Source organism: Salmo salar, chromosome 15, assembly GCF_965601325.2.
Source record: "Salmo salar chromosome 15, fSalSal1, whole genome shotgun sequence".
Lineage (NCBI taxonomy): Eukaryota > Metazoa > Chordata > Actinopteri > Salmoniformes > Salmonidae > Salmo > Salmo salar.
The window spans coordinates 25,225,841-25,243,578 of record NC_138305.1 but is presented as its reverse complement, the minus strand read 5'-3'; the positions used below and the strand labels follow the sequence as shown (position 1 = coordinate 25,243,578).

Sequence of the window (17,738 nt, the reverse complement as noted above, 5' to 3'; positions counted from 1 at the left end):
TTCTCCCCCCTTTCTATCTCTCCGCCCCTAGCTCTCTCTCTCTATCTCCCCTTTTCTCCCCCCCTCTCTCTTTCTCCCCCCTCTCTCTCTCTCTCTCCCCTCCCCCCTCTCTCTCCCCCCCTCTCTCTTTCTCCCCCCTTTCTATCTCTCCGCCCCTAGCTCTCTCTCTCTCCCCTTTTCTCCCTCTCTCTCTCTTTCTCCCCCTCTCTCCTCTTTCTCCCCTCCCCCTTTCTCTCCCCCCCTCTCTCTCTCCCTCCCCCTCTCTCTCTCAATTCAATTCAAGGGGGTTTATTGGCATGGGAAACATATGTTAACATTGCCAAAGCAAGTGAAGTAGATAATAAACAAAAATGAAAAAAAACTATACAAATAAACAGTAAACATTATACTCACAGAAGTTCCAAATGAATAAAGGCATTTCAAATGTCATATTATGCCTATATACAGTGTTGTAACGATGTGAAAATAAGGTTGTATTTACAATGGTGTTTGTTCTTCACTGGCTGACCTTTTCTTGTGGCAACAGGTCACAAGTCTTGCTGCTGTGATGACACACTATGGTAATTCACCCAGTTGATATGGGAGTTTTCAAAATTTGACATGTTTTTGAATTATTTTTGGATCTGTGTAATATCAGGGAAATATGTGTCTCCTAATATGGTCATACATCTGGCAGGAGGTTAGGAAGTGCAGCTCAGTTTCCACATCATTTTGTGGGCAGTGTGAACATAGCCTGTCTTCTCTTTAGAGCCAGGTCTGTCTTCAGGGGGGCCTTTCTCAATAGCAAGGCTATTGTACATAGTCAAAGCTTTCCTTAAGTTTGGGTCAGTCACATTGGTCAGGTATTCTGCCACTTTGTGCTCTCTGATTAGGGCCAAATATATTTCTAGTTTGCTCAGTTTTTTTGTTAATTCTTTCCAATGTGTCAAGTAATTATCTTTTTGTTTTCTCATGATTTGGTCGGGTCTAATTGTGTTGCTGTCTCTCTTTCTCTCTACCCCCCCTCTCTCTCTCTCTCTCTCACTCCCAGCACCCACCCTCTTTTCTCTCTCTCTCACTCCCAGCCCCCTCCCCTCTTTCTCTCTCTCTCTCACTCCCAGTCCCCTCCCCTCTTTCTCTCTTTCTCTCTCTCACTCCCAGCCCCCTCCCGTCTTTCTCTCTCTCTCTCTCATTCCCAGCTCTCTCCCCTCTTTCTCTCTCTCTCAGCCCCCTCCCCTCTCTCTTTCTCTCTCTCACTCCCAGTCCCCTCCCCTCTTTCTCTCTCTCTCTCTCTCACTCCCAGCCCCCTCCCCTCTCTCTCTCTCTCTCTCTCTCTCACTCCCAGCCCCCTCCCCTCTCTCTCTCTAACATGAAATTCTACATTCAGACAACTGTATTCCAATAAAAATATCCATGAATCCAGATATCCAGGGTGAAATCACTCACCACTGTAGAAAAACCCCCATCAAAGACATGGAACCAAACTGTTATTTATTTTTCCAGACTGTCTACCAGCTGGGGATTTATGGTGCTTTGACATTCAAAAATTATATCTGAAGAAATTCCAGCCACTATAAACAACTAACTATTTTCGGTCTGAGTAACCCAAGCATGCGACAAGATATTATGAAAGAGAAAATATTAAATGTTTAATGTTTAGTGTTGAGCTGTTTGACGTTGTCGGCCTCTGTCTACTCTAGGGACATTCTGCAGCTCATCTTTTGGCAGTAGTTTAGTATCTGAATGACCCCTGGGAGGGGTTTAGTACCTGAATGACCCCTGGGAGGGGTTTAGTATCTGAATGACCCCTGGGAGGGGTTTAGTATCTGAATGACCCCTGGGAGGGGTTTAGTATCTGAATGACCCCTGGGAGGGGTTTAGTATCTGAATGACCCCTGGGAGGGGTTTAGTACCTGAATGACCTCTGGGAGGGCCCAAATATGAGGGGCCAGTGAGAGGCCTGTAAAAATATAAATGACAGGGCCAGAAGTTTTTACTGACCTTTAGGTGACCTCACCAGGAAATAAACTAGACCTGCTGGCAGCTTATGACTAGGGCCCAGAGTTGTTCCTGGTGAGTGGTCAGGAAAAACTCCTGGTCCCAATATGTTTTATTTATTTATGTTTTGGGTCTATAATTGCTGATTCAGCATATATTTATATCCTGCAGCTCCCTTTCTAATTCCCAGAGATCCAATAGTCTTTACTGTGGGAGGCTATGGAGCACGAGGACTATCATACTCTCATGTTCATGCTTACTCAGATGGTTGTGTTCAGGTGGGCCAGGCTGGAATCATTATGGCTTTTGTTGCACTTTACATGTTGCACTTATTCCTATTTCGCAACAAAGCCTCCTTCACTCATGCTGCCAAACATACCCTCGTAAAACTGACTATCGGATCCTTGACTTCGGCGATGTCATTTACAAAATAGCCTCCAACACTCTACTCAGCAAATTGGATGTAGTCTATCACAGTGCCATCCGTTTTGTCACCGAAGCCCCATATAATACCCACCACTGTGACCTGTATGCTCTTGTCGGCTGGCCCTCGCTTCATACTCGTCGCCAAACTAACTGGCTCCAGGTCATCTATAAGTCTTTGCTAGATAAAGCCCCGCCTTATCTCAGCTCACCGGTCACCATAGCAGCACCCACCCGTAGCACGCGCTCCAGCAGGTATATCTCACTGGTCACCCCCAAAGCCAATTCCTCCTTTGGCCGCCTTTCCTTCCAGTTCTCTGCTGCCAATGACTGGAACGAATTGCAAAAATCACTGAAGCTGGAGACTCATATCTCCCTCACTAACTTTAAGCATCAGCTGTCAGAGCAGCTTACCGATCATTGCTTCCTGTACATAGCCCATCTGTAAACAGCCCACCCAACTACCTCATCCCCATATTGTTATACATTTTATTTGCTCCTTTGTACCCCAGTATCTATACTTGCACATTCATCTTCTGCACATCTATCACTCCAGTGTTAATGCTAAATTGTAATTATTTCACCACCATGGCCTATTTATTGCCTTACCTCCCTAATCTTACTACATTTGCACACACTGTATATAGATTTTTCTATTGTGTTATTGACTGCCCCTGTGTGTGTAATAGGCTATACTGCGTTCAACAGGGTGCTTGTGTGTGTGTGTGTGTGTGTGTGTGTTTGTGTTTGTGTGTGTGTGTGTGTGTGCCTGTGTAACATGTTATTCTGCGTTCAACAGGGTGCTTGTGTGTGTGTGTGTGTGTGTGTGTGTGTGTGTGTGTGTGTGTGTGTGTGTGTGTGTGTGAACATGTTATTCTGCGTTCAACAGGGTGCTTGTGTGTGTGTCTGTGTGTCTGTGTAATATGTTATTCTGCGTTCAACAGGGTCCTTGTCTGTGTGTCTGTGTAATATGTTATTCTGCGTTCAACAGGGTGCTTGTGTGTTTGTGTGTTTGTGTGTGTGTGTGTGTGTGTGTGTGTGTGTGTGTGTGTGTGTGTGTGTGTGTGTGTGTGTGTGTGTGTGTGTGTGTGTGTGTGTGTGTGTGGTGTGTGTGTGTGTGTGTGTGTGTGTGTGTGTGTGTGTGTGTGAACATCGGCACTACAGCTCATTATCACTCCTGAAAGGGAAACTTCAGGGTATATAGTATTTGGGGTGTTTTTCCAGTCTCCCCCAGTGGAGGCTGCTGAGGGGAGAACAGCTCATAATAATGGCTGGAACGGAGCGAATGGAAACCATGTGTTTGATGCTATTCCCACTGATTCCACTACTGCCATTACCACGAGCCCGTCCTCCCCAACCAAGGTGCCACCAACCTCCTGTGCTCGTGATGAGAGGGTGTTCCAGTCTCACTCAATAATTATGAGTGATGGGAGGGTGTTCCAGTCTCACTCGATAATTATGAGTGATGAGAGGGTGTTCCAGTCATAATTATGACTGAGAGGGTGTTCCAGTCATAATTATGACTGAGAGGGTGTTCCAGTCATAATTATGACTGAGAGGGTGTTCCAGTCATAATTATGACTGAGAGGGTGTTCCAGTCATAATTATGAGAGATGAGAGGGTGTTCCAGTCATAATTATGACTGAGAGGGTGTTCCAGTCATAATTATGACTGAGGGTGCTCCAGTCATAATTATGCACTATATCTTTATTATTGAATGTTTGCACCAGGAGATGTTCAAAGCCTGCTGTCTAATCTAAAAATGAGTGGAGCCATGTTTTGTAGCAATTATTGTGGCCATTTTGTTTTGCCAATTTGCACGATCACGCTAGCAGCTAGTAGATATGGTTGTCCTTCCTTGTTCAGTAGAGCCATTGAATTTGTCTCAACGATGTATCTGCCAGGACATTGCAGGATATCTGCATTGACTCATTTTCCCTGGTTCTGTAAAGACTACAGCCTGACGGGAGCCCTACTTCCTTGTTCCCACCCTCAAAGGCAGGCTTTTCAAAATGGGAGCGGTACTAGTTTACAGGTTCATGGAAGCTACAGTATGTTACCATGCACTGTCTATCCGAGACTGCTAAATTGTTAGCTACAATGGCTGCTTCTGATGATTCCTCTTACCACGAAGAGCTGGACGATTAAACATTTGTTTATGTTTTTTTTTACATAGGAACATACAGCACTATTTATTAGAGCCGGAATACACTGAGAGGAGTTGAGACTGCAAGAAAAATAATTCTGAGACCAGCAATTATTGGAGGCAATCCTAGACCAGCTGGACCAGGACTCAGGAGGGTAAATGATAAACAAGTTGGTTGTTTTGCTGTCGTTTGCTAGGAATATAAGCTCTATTTATACACGAGGCAGTGATGTTCAGTACAGTACAATTTGGTGATTGATTCAGCCATAACGGGGTTGCTAGTACCACTACAAGGCAAGCTAGCCAAGTTTAGCTAGCTAGCTAGCTGTGTATCTGCTATACATAAAATGTACTGTAGTCTAACATTATAGCTAGCTAGCTAACTAGCCTAGCTAGCCTCAGTGCCTCTCATTAGGAGCAAAACTGGAGAAATGTTTAGATTATGATGATGGCAGAGAGTAAAGTAATGACTTTGGCTTTATGACTCCTATTAGTCATGGAGTAACTATATACCTGTTTGTTGTAGCTAGCCAGCTAGCTAACGTGTCTGTGAGATGTCTCATATTAGTCATGGAGTAACTATATATCTGTGTGCTGTAGCTAGCTAGCTAGCTAGCTAACGTGTCTGAGAGATGTCTCATATTAGTCATGGAGTAACTATATATCTGTGTGCTGTAGCTAGCTAGCTAGCTAACGTGTCTGTGAGATGTCTCATATTAGTCATGGAATAACTATATACCTCTGTGCTGTAGCTAGCTAGCTAGCTAACGTGTCTGTGAGATGTCTCATATTATAAACTGGGTGGTTCGAGCCCTTAATGCTGATTGGCTGACAGCCGTGGTATATCAGACCGTATACCACAGGTATGAGAAAACATGTATTTTTACTGCTCTAATTACATTGGTAACTAGTTTATAATAGCAATAAGGCGCCTCGGGGGTTTGTGGTATATGGCCAATATACCACGGCTAAGGGCTGTGTCGTACCTAAGAACAGCCTTTAGCCGTGGTATATTGGCCATATACCACACCCCCTCGTGCCTTATTGCTTAATTCTACACCACGTTGCTACAGGAGGAATACAGACGGTACACAACGATTGGCCATGAATGTTTAATAGAGTTTTCGTTTTTCTCTTACAGACAATACCGCTTAGATACAAAGAAATTGATGACTCTCAGGAGGATATGTGAAAGATCCCATAACAACCATCTCTCCTTGTATCAAAGTGAATCCTCGTATCATAATTACCTCGCCAGTATTTTTTTCTACTGTATTATTGACTGTATGTTTGTTTTACTCCATGTGTAACTCTGTGTTGTTGTATGTATCAAACTGCTTTGCTTTATCTTGGCCAGGTCTCAGTTGTAAATGAGAACTTGTTCTAAACTAGCCTGGTTAAATAAAGGTGATATATATATATATATATATTTTTTTACTCCGAAACACTCACTGCACCACCAAAACACACCATATCCAAGTATTCCCTTTGTAGAACTGTAGTATTTATTATAGGTGTTAATAGTATATTTTTCTGCTACTGTATACTGTCATACATTGCCATAACTGTTCCTGCATACTGCTGTGTAAACTCACCTCGGTCTCCAGAGCAAATAAACATTGTCTTGAATACAACCCATGTCTACTTATTTGCTACAGTGACAGACTTATCTACTGTTTTATTGAAACATGTTTACTTGCCAACTAATTAAAGTTTAAATCATACACCAACTCCCTGCATCATTTGTTTTAGCAGTAAGACTGAAGCTAGTTTATCCAAATAAGTTTCATGAATATCACAATGAATTGATTCAAAAGTCAGTACTTTATTGGTTTCTGATGCAGCTGGAGTCATTTAGTCACTTGTCAGTACACTTGTAAAAAATATTATATAAAACACTATTATATACATACAGTGCCGTGAATAAGTATTTTGCCCCTTTCTAATTTTCTCTACTTTTGCATATCTTTAATACTGAATGTTTTCACATCTTCAACCAAAACCTGATATTAGATAAAGGGAACCTGAGTGAACAAATAACACAACAATTACATACTTATTTTATTTATTTCATGAACAAAGTTATGCAACACCCAATGCCCCTTTGTGAAAAGTAATTGGCCCGTTACACTCAATAACTGATTGTGCCACCTTTAGCTGCAATGACTCTAACCAAACACTTCCTGTAGTTGTTGATCAGTCTCTCATATCGCTGTGGAGGAATTTTGGCCCTCTCTTCCATGCAGAACTGCTTTAACTCAGCGACATTTGTGGGTTTTCAAGCATGAAGTGCTCATTTCAAGTCCTGTCACAACATCTCAATTGGGAATAGGTCTGGACTTTGACTAGGCCATTCCAAAACTTCAAATTTGTTGCTTTTTAGACATTTTCATGTAGACTTGATTGTGTGTTTTGGATCATTGTCTTGCTGCATGACCCAGCTGTGCTTCAGCTTCAGCTCACAGACGGATGGGCCTGACATTCTCCTGTAGAATTCTCTGATACAGAGCAGAATTCCATGGTTCCTTCTATTAAGGCAAGTCGTCCAGGTCGTGAGGCAGCAAAGCATCCCCAAACCATCACACTACCACCACCATGCTTGACCGTTGGTATGAGGTTTTTACTGTGGAATGCAGTGTTTTGGTTTTCGCCAGGCGTAAAGGTACCCACGTTATCCAAAAAGTTATACTTTTGACTCATCTGTCCATAGAACATTCTTCCAAGAGTCTTGATGATGTCCAGAACACAACATCTCAATCAAGTCTACTTGTTTTGGGTAATGGCACCTGGTTTAGCAGGCTTTGGAGCTGTGGCGATGTTGGTTTTGGGGAGTTGTGACTCCGGCTCGTTGTAGACAACCGTCTGGTCCTTTCTGCATTCTACAGAATTCCACAAGCCTCTCGTACACTTTCTTAACCACCCACTGCTTCGACCTCTCGCAGAAGATTTGTTTGTGCTGCAAGTCTCCTGGAAAGACATGAAGCCTGATCATGAGGATGTGTAACCAAACAAGAAAACATGTTCATCTGTAAACAACAACAAAAAATATGTTACAGTAGACTGGTAGGTGTTTTGTTACTCAGAGTCAATAATTGGGTGTTGAGATGGGCTGTTGGAAAAGATGTGAAAAGTTTGAGGGAGGGGGCTTGACTTGTAGACAGTCTAGTTGTGTATGAGCACCTACAGTCGTGCTGTTGAGTAGAGCACTGCCAACGATAGAGTGAATAGGCTAGAATAGTATACTAACAGCCTCTCTCCGTCATGCCAAAGAACTGGCTGCATGGGTGTGACAAGTTTGAAGAATACTTGGCTTGTGTGTTGGTGGTTTTGTTTTCTCAAGAGGGGATTGTGCTTTCATAAATACATTTGGCTGTCCTGGCTTATTTCAAAGTCAGATGATGTTGATCTTGAGTTCATTCCAGGGTGAAAGCTTTCATCCAATGTGTCTACAGGCTCTGTACTACTAAAGCTGGTGTCAAGGTCAGAAGCAGGATCAGTCTGTAGGACACACAGTAGTCAGTGATTATCCAACATGTTACGACATTGTCCCCATCAATACACACTCAAACAAGGTACTATACCCACCCACACCCCTCGTGTCAATAGATCATGCATACTAACCTTCACACACACACACAATACCCACCCCAAACAGACACCAGTCAGTCACCCAGCCCAAACAGACACCAGTCAGTCACCCACCCCAAACAGACACCAGTCAGTCACCCAGTCGGATGTTGGCTGATCGGATGTTGGCTGATCTGATGTTGGCTGATCGGATATTGGCTGATCGGATGTTGGCTGATCGGATGTTGGCTGATCTGATGTTGGCTGATCAGATGTTGGCTGATCTGATGTTGGCTGATCGGATGTTGGCTGATCTGATGTTGGCTGATCGGATGTTGGCTGATCGGATGTTGGCTGATCGGATGTTGGCTGATCTGATGTTGGCTGATCTGATGTTGGCTGATCGGATGTTGGCTGATCGGATGTTGGCTGATCGGATGTTGGCTGATCTGATGTTGGCTGATCTGATGTTGGCTGATCTGTTGTTGGCTGATCGGATGTTGGCTGATCTGATGTTGGCTGATCGGATGTTGGCTGATCGGATGTTGGCTGATCTGATGTTGGCTGATCGGATGTTGGCTGATCTGATGTTGGCTGATCGGATGTTGGCTGATCGGATGCCTTCCTCTTTTGACGTGAAGAGGAAAATTGATGGAATAGCATTACTTTCCAAACTTCGTCGACATGGTAACCCCGTCAGTTGAGACTTCAGGTCCGTTTAGAAATCCTCTGGCTGAAAGTGCTGGCTACAAACACTGACATTTTTTATATTTCTCACATCAACTGGATACACGTCCACGGGGGGCGACACTACGAATTCTGGATATTCTGGTTTGCTTACAACCAGGAAATGTAGCTGGCCCGTATCTACCGGTGAGATGCAGAAATGCTTGTATTTGCGTGTTGGGAAGAAATGCATTTTTTTTTATTACACATATGATATTTTAATACTATAATAAGGGTGATATACATTGAAATAGAGCAGCGGTGAAATTTCCCTTTAAGGTAGAATCAGTGGAAACATGGCCAAACATATTAACTGGCCCAGAAAAGACTGAAGGATAAAGGAAGGTAATGCTACAACAAAGAGATGAGTGGAGAGGAATGTCAATCCTTCAGTAGGCCACGGTATGCGTCCCAAATGGCACTCTGTTCCCTATTTAGTGCACTACTTTTGCCCAGGGTCCTATGAGACTCTGGTCAAAAGTAGTGTACTGTGTGGGGAATAGGCTGCCATTTGGGACGCATTCTTGATCTCAGTTTAGACTTCAAGGGGGTTACACTGTGTCCAAGAGGAATTCAATGAACTTAGAAGAGAGGAGATGATCTTTGAACTATGACCTAGAGGTCATGGCTTGGTCAGGCCCTGGTGTCCTTGTAAAGATCAGCAGGGGCTCACTCTCTCTTTCTCTCTCCCTTGCACACACTCTCAAAATATCTCGCAAGCATCTCTGCCCCTCTTTCTCTCCATCTCCATCTCTCTCTCTCTCTCTCCATCTCTCTCTCCCTCTCTCCGTCTCTCTCTCCGTCTCTCTCTCCGTCTCTCTCTCTGTCCGTCTGTCTGTCTGTCTGTCTGTCTGCTCCCCCAGCAGGAAGGGTAGCCTATCCTCCTCAGAGAGGGTTTCAAATTTGGGGAAATTACACTCTAATTGTTTTATATTTTTGACACTTTGTCAGGAAATGCAGCTGTCTCAGGTTCTGCTGTGGTTGCACAGCCTTCCCTCTACAGGGAGCCATGTTTTCCTGTGTCTACCCTTCTCAATGGCAAGGCTGTGCTCACTGAGCCTGCACTTTGTCAAGGTTTTTCTAAGGTTTTGATCAGTAACCATGGTCAAATAGTTAGCCATAGTGTACTGTCGATTTAGGGCCAGATAGCACTGCATTTTGCTTTGTGCTTGTGCTTGTGTTTCCCAATAAGCAATGTAGTTTTGTTTTGACTGTGTTGTAATTTGGTTTATTCTGATTGATTGGATGTTCTGGTCCTGAGGCTTCAGTGTGTTAGTAGAACAAGTTTGTGAACTCAGCCCCAGGACCAGCTGGATGAGGGGACTTTTTTCTTTTCTTTGCTCAGCTCTTGGCATTGCAGGGCTTGGTAATGATATGAGAGGGGGTCACTGTATTTTAGATGTTTCCAAAACTTAATTGCTCTTTTTTGAGTTTTTATTATTAGTGGATATTGGCCTAATTCCGCCCTGCATGCATTGTTTGTAGTTTTCCTCTGGACATGTAGGACAATTTTACAGAACTCTGCATGCAGGGTTTCAATGGGGTGTTTGCCCCATTTGATGAAATCTTGTTTTGCAAGTGGACCCCACACCTTGCTGCCATAAAGTGCAATTGGTTCAATGACATATTCAATTAGTTTTAGCCAAATTTGAATAGGTATTTCAATTTGAATGTGTTTTTTTTATGGCGTAGAATGCCCTGCGTGCTTTCTCTGTCAGTTCATTCACTGCATCATTAAGGTGTCCAGTTGAGCTTATTTTTAAACCTAAGTCATTATAATGTGTACAGTACTCTATATATTTTGTACCAGTTGAGAACTTTGGTCTAATTACCTGAGATCTGGATCCTCTCTCTCTCTCTCTCTCTCTCTCTCTCTCTCTCCCTCCCTCTCTCTCTCCCTCCCTCACTCGAGCTTGCTCTCTCTTACAAACACTCTCTCTCTCTCTCTCTCCCTCGAGCTTGCTCTCTCTTACAAACACTCTCTCTCTCTCTCTCTCCCTCTCTCTCTCCCTCCCTCATTCGAGCTTGCTCTCTCTTACAAACACTCTCTCTCTCCCTCTCTCTCTCTGTCCCTCTCTCTAATGTCTCTGGCCTCCCTCAGACAGTTAGGGACAGCAGCTTCTGTCCAAAAACTCCCTCACTGTTTAGCCGGAGTGTTAGCTAAAATATACAATGTGTGTATGATAGCAAAGTTTGCTGACATTATTTTTATACACCTTACATCAATGCGGACAGAGGTTTTTGGGCTGAATTGTAGCCTTGTATGGAGATGTATTTATATTTTAGGCTCTTGATAAATACCAGCCGATTTCTCTTTATAATCGTGGATGAGCATAGGTCTCTCAGAGGACAAAAGATTATAAATTAATTATCAATTAAATTCACTATTTGTATTATGTTACATGTTTTGTGTGGACCCCAGGAAGAGTAGCTACTGCTTTTGCAACAGCTAATGAGGATCCTAATAAAATACCAAAATACCAAATACCAATTAACTTCAAGAATTAACATCATACAATACCAGTCAAAAGTTTGGACACACCTACTCATTCAAGGCTTTTTCTTTATTTTAACTATTTTCTACATTGTAGAATAATAGTGAAGACATCAAAACTATGAAATAACACCTGAGTGGCTCAGCGTTCTAAGGCACTGCATCTCAGTGCTTGAGGTGTCACTACAGACCCTGGTTCGATTCCAGGCTGTATCACAACAGGCCGTGATTGGGAGTTCCATCGGGCGGTGCACAATTGGCCCAGCGTCATCTGGGTTAGGGTTCGGCCGGGGTAGGCCGTCATTGTAAATAAGAATTTGTTATAAACTGACTTGCCTAGTTAAATAAAAATAAATAACATAACACATATGGCATCATGTAGTAACCAAAAAAAGTGTTAATCAAATCAAAATATATTTATTCTTTAAAGTAGCCACCCTTTGCCTTGATGACAGTTTTGCACACTCTTGGCATTCTCTCAACCAGCTTCATGAGGTAGTCACCTGGAATGCATTTCAATTAACAGGTGTGCCTTGTTAAAAGTTAATGTGTTTGAGCCAATCAGTTGTGTTGTGAAAAGGTAGGGGTGGTATACAGAAGATAGCCATATTTGGTAAAAGACCAAGTCCATATTATGGCAAGAACAGCTCAAATAAGCAAAGAGAAACGACGGTCCATCATTATTTTCAGACATGAAGGTCAGTCAATCCGTAAAATGTAAAGAACTTCAAGTGTAGTGGGACCCCAGGAAATGTCTTCAAGTGCAGTCGCAAAAACCATCATGTGCTATGATGAAACTGTCTCTCATGAGGACCGCCACAGGAAAGACCCAGAGTTACCTCTGCTGCAGAGGATAAGTTCATTAGAGTTACCAGCCTCAGAAATTGCAGACCAAATAAATGCTTCACAGAGTTCAAATAACAGACACATCTCAACATCAACTGTTCAGAGGAGACTGCCTGAATCAGGCCTTCATGGTTGAATTGCTGCAAAGAAACCACTACTAAAGGACAACAAGAAGAAGAGACTTGCTTGGGCCAAGAAACACGAGCAATGGACATTAGACCAGTGGAAATCTGTCCTTTGGTCTGATGAGTCCAAATTTGAGATTTTTGGTCCCAACCGCCGTGTCTTTGTGAGACGCAGAGTAGGTGAATGGATGATCTCCACATGTGTGATTCCCACCGTGATGCATGGAGGAGGAGGTGTGATGGTGCTTTTCTTGTGACACTGTCAATGATTTATTTAGAGTTTAAGGCACACTTAACCAGCATGGCTGCCACTGCATTCTGCAGCGATACACCATCCCATCTGGTTTGCTCTTAGTGGGACTATCATTTGTTTTTCAACAGGACAATGACCCAACACACCTCCATGCTGTGTAAGGGCTATTTGACCAAGAAGGAGAGCGATGGAGTGCTGCATCAGATGACCTGGCCTCCACAATCACCCGACCTCAACCCAAATTGAGGTGGTTTGGGATGAGTTGGACCACAGAGTGAAGGAAAAGCAGCCAGCAAGTGTTCAGCATATGTGGGAACTCCTTCCAGACTGTTGGAAAAACATTCCAGGTCAAGCTGGTTGAGAGAATGCCAAGAGTGTGCAAAGCTGTCATCAAGGCAAAGGGTGGCTACTTTGAAGAATCTATTTTTAACACTTGTTTGGTTACTACATGATTCCATATGTGTTATTTCATAGTTTTGATGTCTTCACTATTATTCTACAATGTAGAAAATAGTAAAAAAAAAAAAAAGAAGAAGAATAACCCTTGAATGAGTAGGTGTGTCCAAACTTCTGACTGGTATTGTATATGACACAGTCATCCTCATAAGTCAAGATGAAATCTAACTAACTGTTAACTAAATAAACTGACAGAGGAGCCCTGAGATCATGAGTCATACGTTTGTAATAAATAGTCTCTACTTATGGAATACTTCACACATCTGTCAAAACACATCTCAGAGTTCAAACAGATGTCTAAGGATAAGCGGTAGTACAAAGGGCCAACCAACAACATTCCTTTCCCTAACGCAGTAGCAGCCCTGGGTAACGTCTTAAATTACACCCTATTCCCTGTCTAGTACACCCCTTTTGACCAGGGCTCTGGTTAAAAGTAGTGCACTATAAAGGGAGTGTGTGCCAGTTGGGACACAGCCCTGGGTTCTGGGTAGCTACTCCTCTCTCTTCTCAGTCCAGTGATTTTCACCAGGAGTGCAGTTAAAGACTCTTGAGTTGGATTGTCTTGGCCTACATCCCACCGTCCAACACTGACTGACTGACTAAGTGATGGAGTACAGTACTACAGTACCCAGTAGCAGAGTGTATTAAAGGGAGGTGATCAGACCCTAACAGTGTTTTATATAGAGAAGAGGTCAGACCCTAACAGTGTTTTATATAGAGAAGAGGTCAGACCCTAACAGTGTTTTATATAGAGAAGAGATCAGACCCTAACAGTGTTTTATATAGAGAAGAGATCAGACCCTAACAGTGTTTTATATAGAGAAGAGGTCAGACCCTAACAGTGTTTTATATAGAGAAGAGATCAGACCCTAACAGTGTTTTATATAGAGAAGAGGTCAGACCCTAACAGTGTTTTATATAGAGAAGAGGTCAGACCCTAACAGTGTTTTATATAGAGAAGAGATCAGACCCTAACAGTGTTTTATATAGAGAAGAGGTCAGACACTAACAGTGTTTTATATAGAGAAGAGATCAGACCCTAACAGTGTTTTATATAGAGAAGAGGTCAGACCCTAACAGTGTTTTATATAGAGAAGAGGTCAGACCCTAACAGTGTTTTATATAGAGAAGAGATCAGACCCTAACAGTGTTTTATATAGAGAAGAGATCAGACCCTAACAGTGTTTTATATAGAGAAGAGGTCAGATCCTAACAGTGTTTTATATAGAGAAGAGATCAGACCCTAACAGTGTTTTATATAGAGACGAGATCAGACCCTAACAGTGTTTTATATAGAGAAGAGATCAGACCCTAACAGTGTTTTATATAGAGAAGAGGTCAGACCCTAACAGTGTTTTATATAGAGGTCAAACCCTTTGAACCTTACTGAGTCACAGTAGCTAGCAGACACATACACACACACTCTCTCTCTCTCTCTCTCTCTCTCTCTCGACACACACTCCTCGTTTCATTTTTAAGGGTACTCCGGGTGAGGTCTCCTCCACAGGGGCCCCTAAAGCTCAGCTCCATTACAGTCATGATAATAATATCCATGCTGTCAGTAGAATCAGGGGAGTCATACTACTGCACATGTTGCTTCCCTGCTGGCGGCTTAGCTTCAAATAGGACTCCCTATTACAATGTCATCAACTGTAGCATATAGGCTACACGCTATAGACTAACGTTTCCCAAATAGTTTCCTAAAGCATGTTATAAAGCATGAACTACTGCTTTAAGTGCGGCAGGTAGCCTAGTGGTTAGAGAGTTGGGTCAGTAACCCGAAAGGTTGCTGGATCGAATCCCTGAGCTGACAATGTAAAAAAAAAAATATATATATATATATGTCGTTTTTCCTCTGATTAAGGCAGTTAACCCACTGGGCTCTGAAGACGTGGATGTCAATTAAGGCAAGCCTCGGCACCTCTCTGATTCAGAGTGGTTGGGTTAAATGCAGAAGACACATTTCAGTTGAATGCATTCAGTTGTACAACTGACTAGGTATTCCTCTTTCCCTTCCTGATTGTTTCTCAATTACTGCGTGTACTGTAGTAGACTATCACTGGACTGTTTTGGAGGGAGCTGCGACTCAGAACATATCCTATACATTTAGCGTTTGTGGGATTGCGCAATGTTTCTCAAAGATACTTAAAACTAGAAGCCTTAAATGCCTATTTTTTCCATATATGTAACGAGCAAATATGTTAGCTTAGCGAGGCTAGGAAACTTGATCGCGCACACCGGATAATAAGGTGGTGGAAATTTGTATACCGTTCAACAGTTAGTTCTGTTACTTCTGTAGACTCATATTGCAAGTATCATCAATAGTGACTGGTTATTATGGGATGATAAAGTATACATTACCTGTGCCTGCTTGCGACTCTCCCCCCATTTGAACTGGATTGGCTCAGGGCGGGTTGGAGGTTGTTCAGCGAGGGATTTGAAGACGCACGCCAAATGACTCCAGGTAACGTCAACGATAAAAACAGGTACATAAGCGACGATTCCATTTTGGATTCAAAGATAATATTATTATTAAGCACAGTTCAAGTAGTCTTTCAAAATAAGTCAGTCATCTCTCTGTCATCTGTCCCAAAACCATCCAAAAAGTTACGCGGGGGGGGGGGTTATGAAGCACGATAAATGAGTTGTGAAACAATGAAGGTAACACTATATATATATATATATTTTAATATACGTTGTATTTGAAGAGTTTGTTGTAGTTTTGGTGAAGAGAACCGTTACTTTCCCGTCAAGTCACTGTATTTCAGAAAGTTTGCCGTTGTTCTATACCGTTATCCTAAAACGTGAAGTGAAAAATAATATTACGTCTTGGAGTATAAAGTGGTTGTCATCATTGTCATGCGAGGATAGTGCGCGTTTGATCCATCCTCACTCCTCTCTCCTCATGCTTATTAGCCCCCTGTCTCTCACACACACAATCGCTCTCTCGCTCTCTCTCGCCTCACTCTCGCTCTGTCCACTCACTGTCTTCTCTCTCTGTCGGTTTCTTCTCAGACTCCCCCTTACCTCTATCCACTTTGCAGTTCCTCCCTAAAAATCAACCTCTTTTAAAAAAAAAAATAAGTTTCCAAGAACGTATCATTTTGTACATCTAGTTTTGGGGGTGAATGGCTTCGAAATTACCCAACAGGAAGATGTTGACAAGGGAAAGTCCTATTTTGTCTGTAGGGTACAGGATTGACTAAAGTTCAACAAGATACAGTAGTGATGATGACATAAGTAGTCATGATGCACTACTTATTTCAATGAAACATACATTTGTTGTTGTTATCATTGAAACGCCATTAGATCGACTACTACTACTACTGTCATCATGTTGCGGCAGCACTATATTGTACAACGAGGAGAGAATATCTTAACTTGAAGTCCTCTTCAAAATGTTTTGTTCATTTCTGATTATATGAAAATTATAACCTATCTAGTATCTCTAGAACTGGAGTTCCATAAACCTTTCCATCATAGAATTAGAATTAGTAAGTAATTAGAATTAGAATTAGTTAGTAATTAGAATTAGAATTAGTTAGTAATTAGAATTAGAATTAGTTAGTACTTAGAATTAGTTAGTAATTAGAATTAGTTAGTAATTAGAATTAGAATTAGTTAGTAATTAGAATTAGTTAGTAATTAGAATTAGTTAGTAATTAGAATTAGAATTAGTTAGTAATTAGAATTAGAATTAGTTAGTAATTAGAATTAGAATTAATAAATTACAAGAGAGTTCTAACTGCACAATGCCATGTAGTTTTCAAACAGTAGCTACAGTACAGAGAGTGTCTGACTGTTTTAAAACCCTTTCCCTTCTTCTACTCTCCACCCCTCCCTCCCTTTAACCACAACTAATCTAGATGCCCGACCGCCCTCCTCCTCTTTTGTTCTCTCTTCCTCGTTTGATCTGAGTGGTAGAGTTTTGTACTTGTGGGGGGACGGTAATCAAAGACCAGTTTTAATCTGCTCAGTTTAATGTCACATGTTCCTGTAGACTAACAAAAATACACTCTGGGGAATGTCCAGCTATGCAAACCTCCATCTCAAATGGCACCCTATTCTCTACATAGTGCACTACTTTTGACCAGGGACCGTAGGGTATAGGATGCCATTTGGGAAGCAGATAAACTCTTATTCGTGCCAAACTAACTACTCCCACTGAATGGAATTGAATGCCCAACTGAAGAATGAGACTGTGCATTCTAACCAGAATTACTACTATGGATCGTTGTGCACGGGTGCGTACATTTCAGGATAATGAACATCAAGATAACCACTCCTATTGACTGTCTAATGAGGAAAGGTTGACCAGTCTGTCTGACAATGATTTGACCTGGTGATGAAGAAAGCATTGTATTGACAATCATTGTCTGAATGACTCCAGACTGACAAACATAGCCAAAAATCAGAGTTGGAGTAATGACTCCATACTGCCAAGCATGGCAATAACTAAGAGTTGGCGTAATGACTCCATACTGCCAAGCATGGCCAGCAATAAGAGTTGGAGTAATGACTCCATACTGCCAAGCATGGCAATAACTAAGAGTTGGTGTAATGACTCCAGACTGCCAAGCATGGTCAGCAATAAGAGTTGGTGTAATGACTCCATACTGCCAAGCATGGCCAGCAATAAGAGTTGGAGTAATGACTCCATACTGCCAAGCATGGCAATAACTAAGAGTTGGTGTAATGACTCCAGACTGCCAAGCATGGTCAGCA

General features: G+C 42.3%; 1 protein-coding gene across 2 annotated transcripts in view; it reads right to left on the bottom strand.

The window, feature by feature from the left end:
- The window catches only part of LOC106571081 (EMILIN-1-A), a 55,050-nt gene extending 39,016 nt beyond the window's left edge, over positions 1 to 16,034 (bottom strand). The window contains exon 1 of one of the 2 annotated variants that reach the window (XM_045695547.2): positions 15,375 to 16,034. In XM_045695547.2, coding sequence (XP_045551503.2) covers positions 15,375 to 15,520 — 146 coding nt within the window. In that variant the 5' untranslated portion in view covers positions 15,521 to 16,034. The remainder of the gene's footprint in view (positions 1 to 15,374) is intronic. The other variant, XM_045695546.2, reaches the window with a different exon arrangement.
- Between the last annotated feature and the right edge of the window lie 1,704 nt (positions 16,035 to 17,738).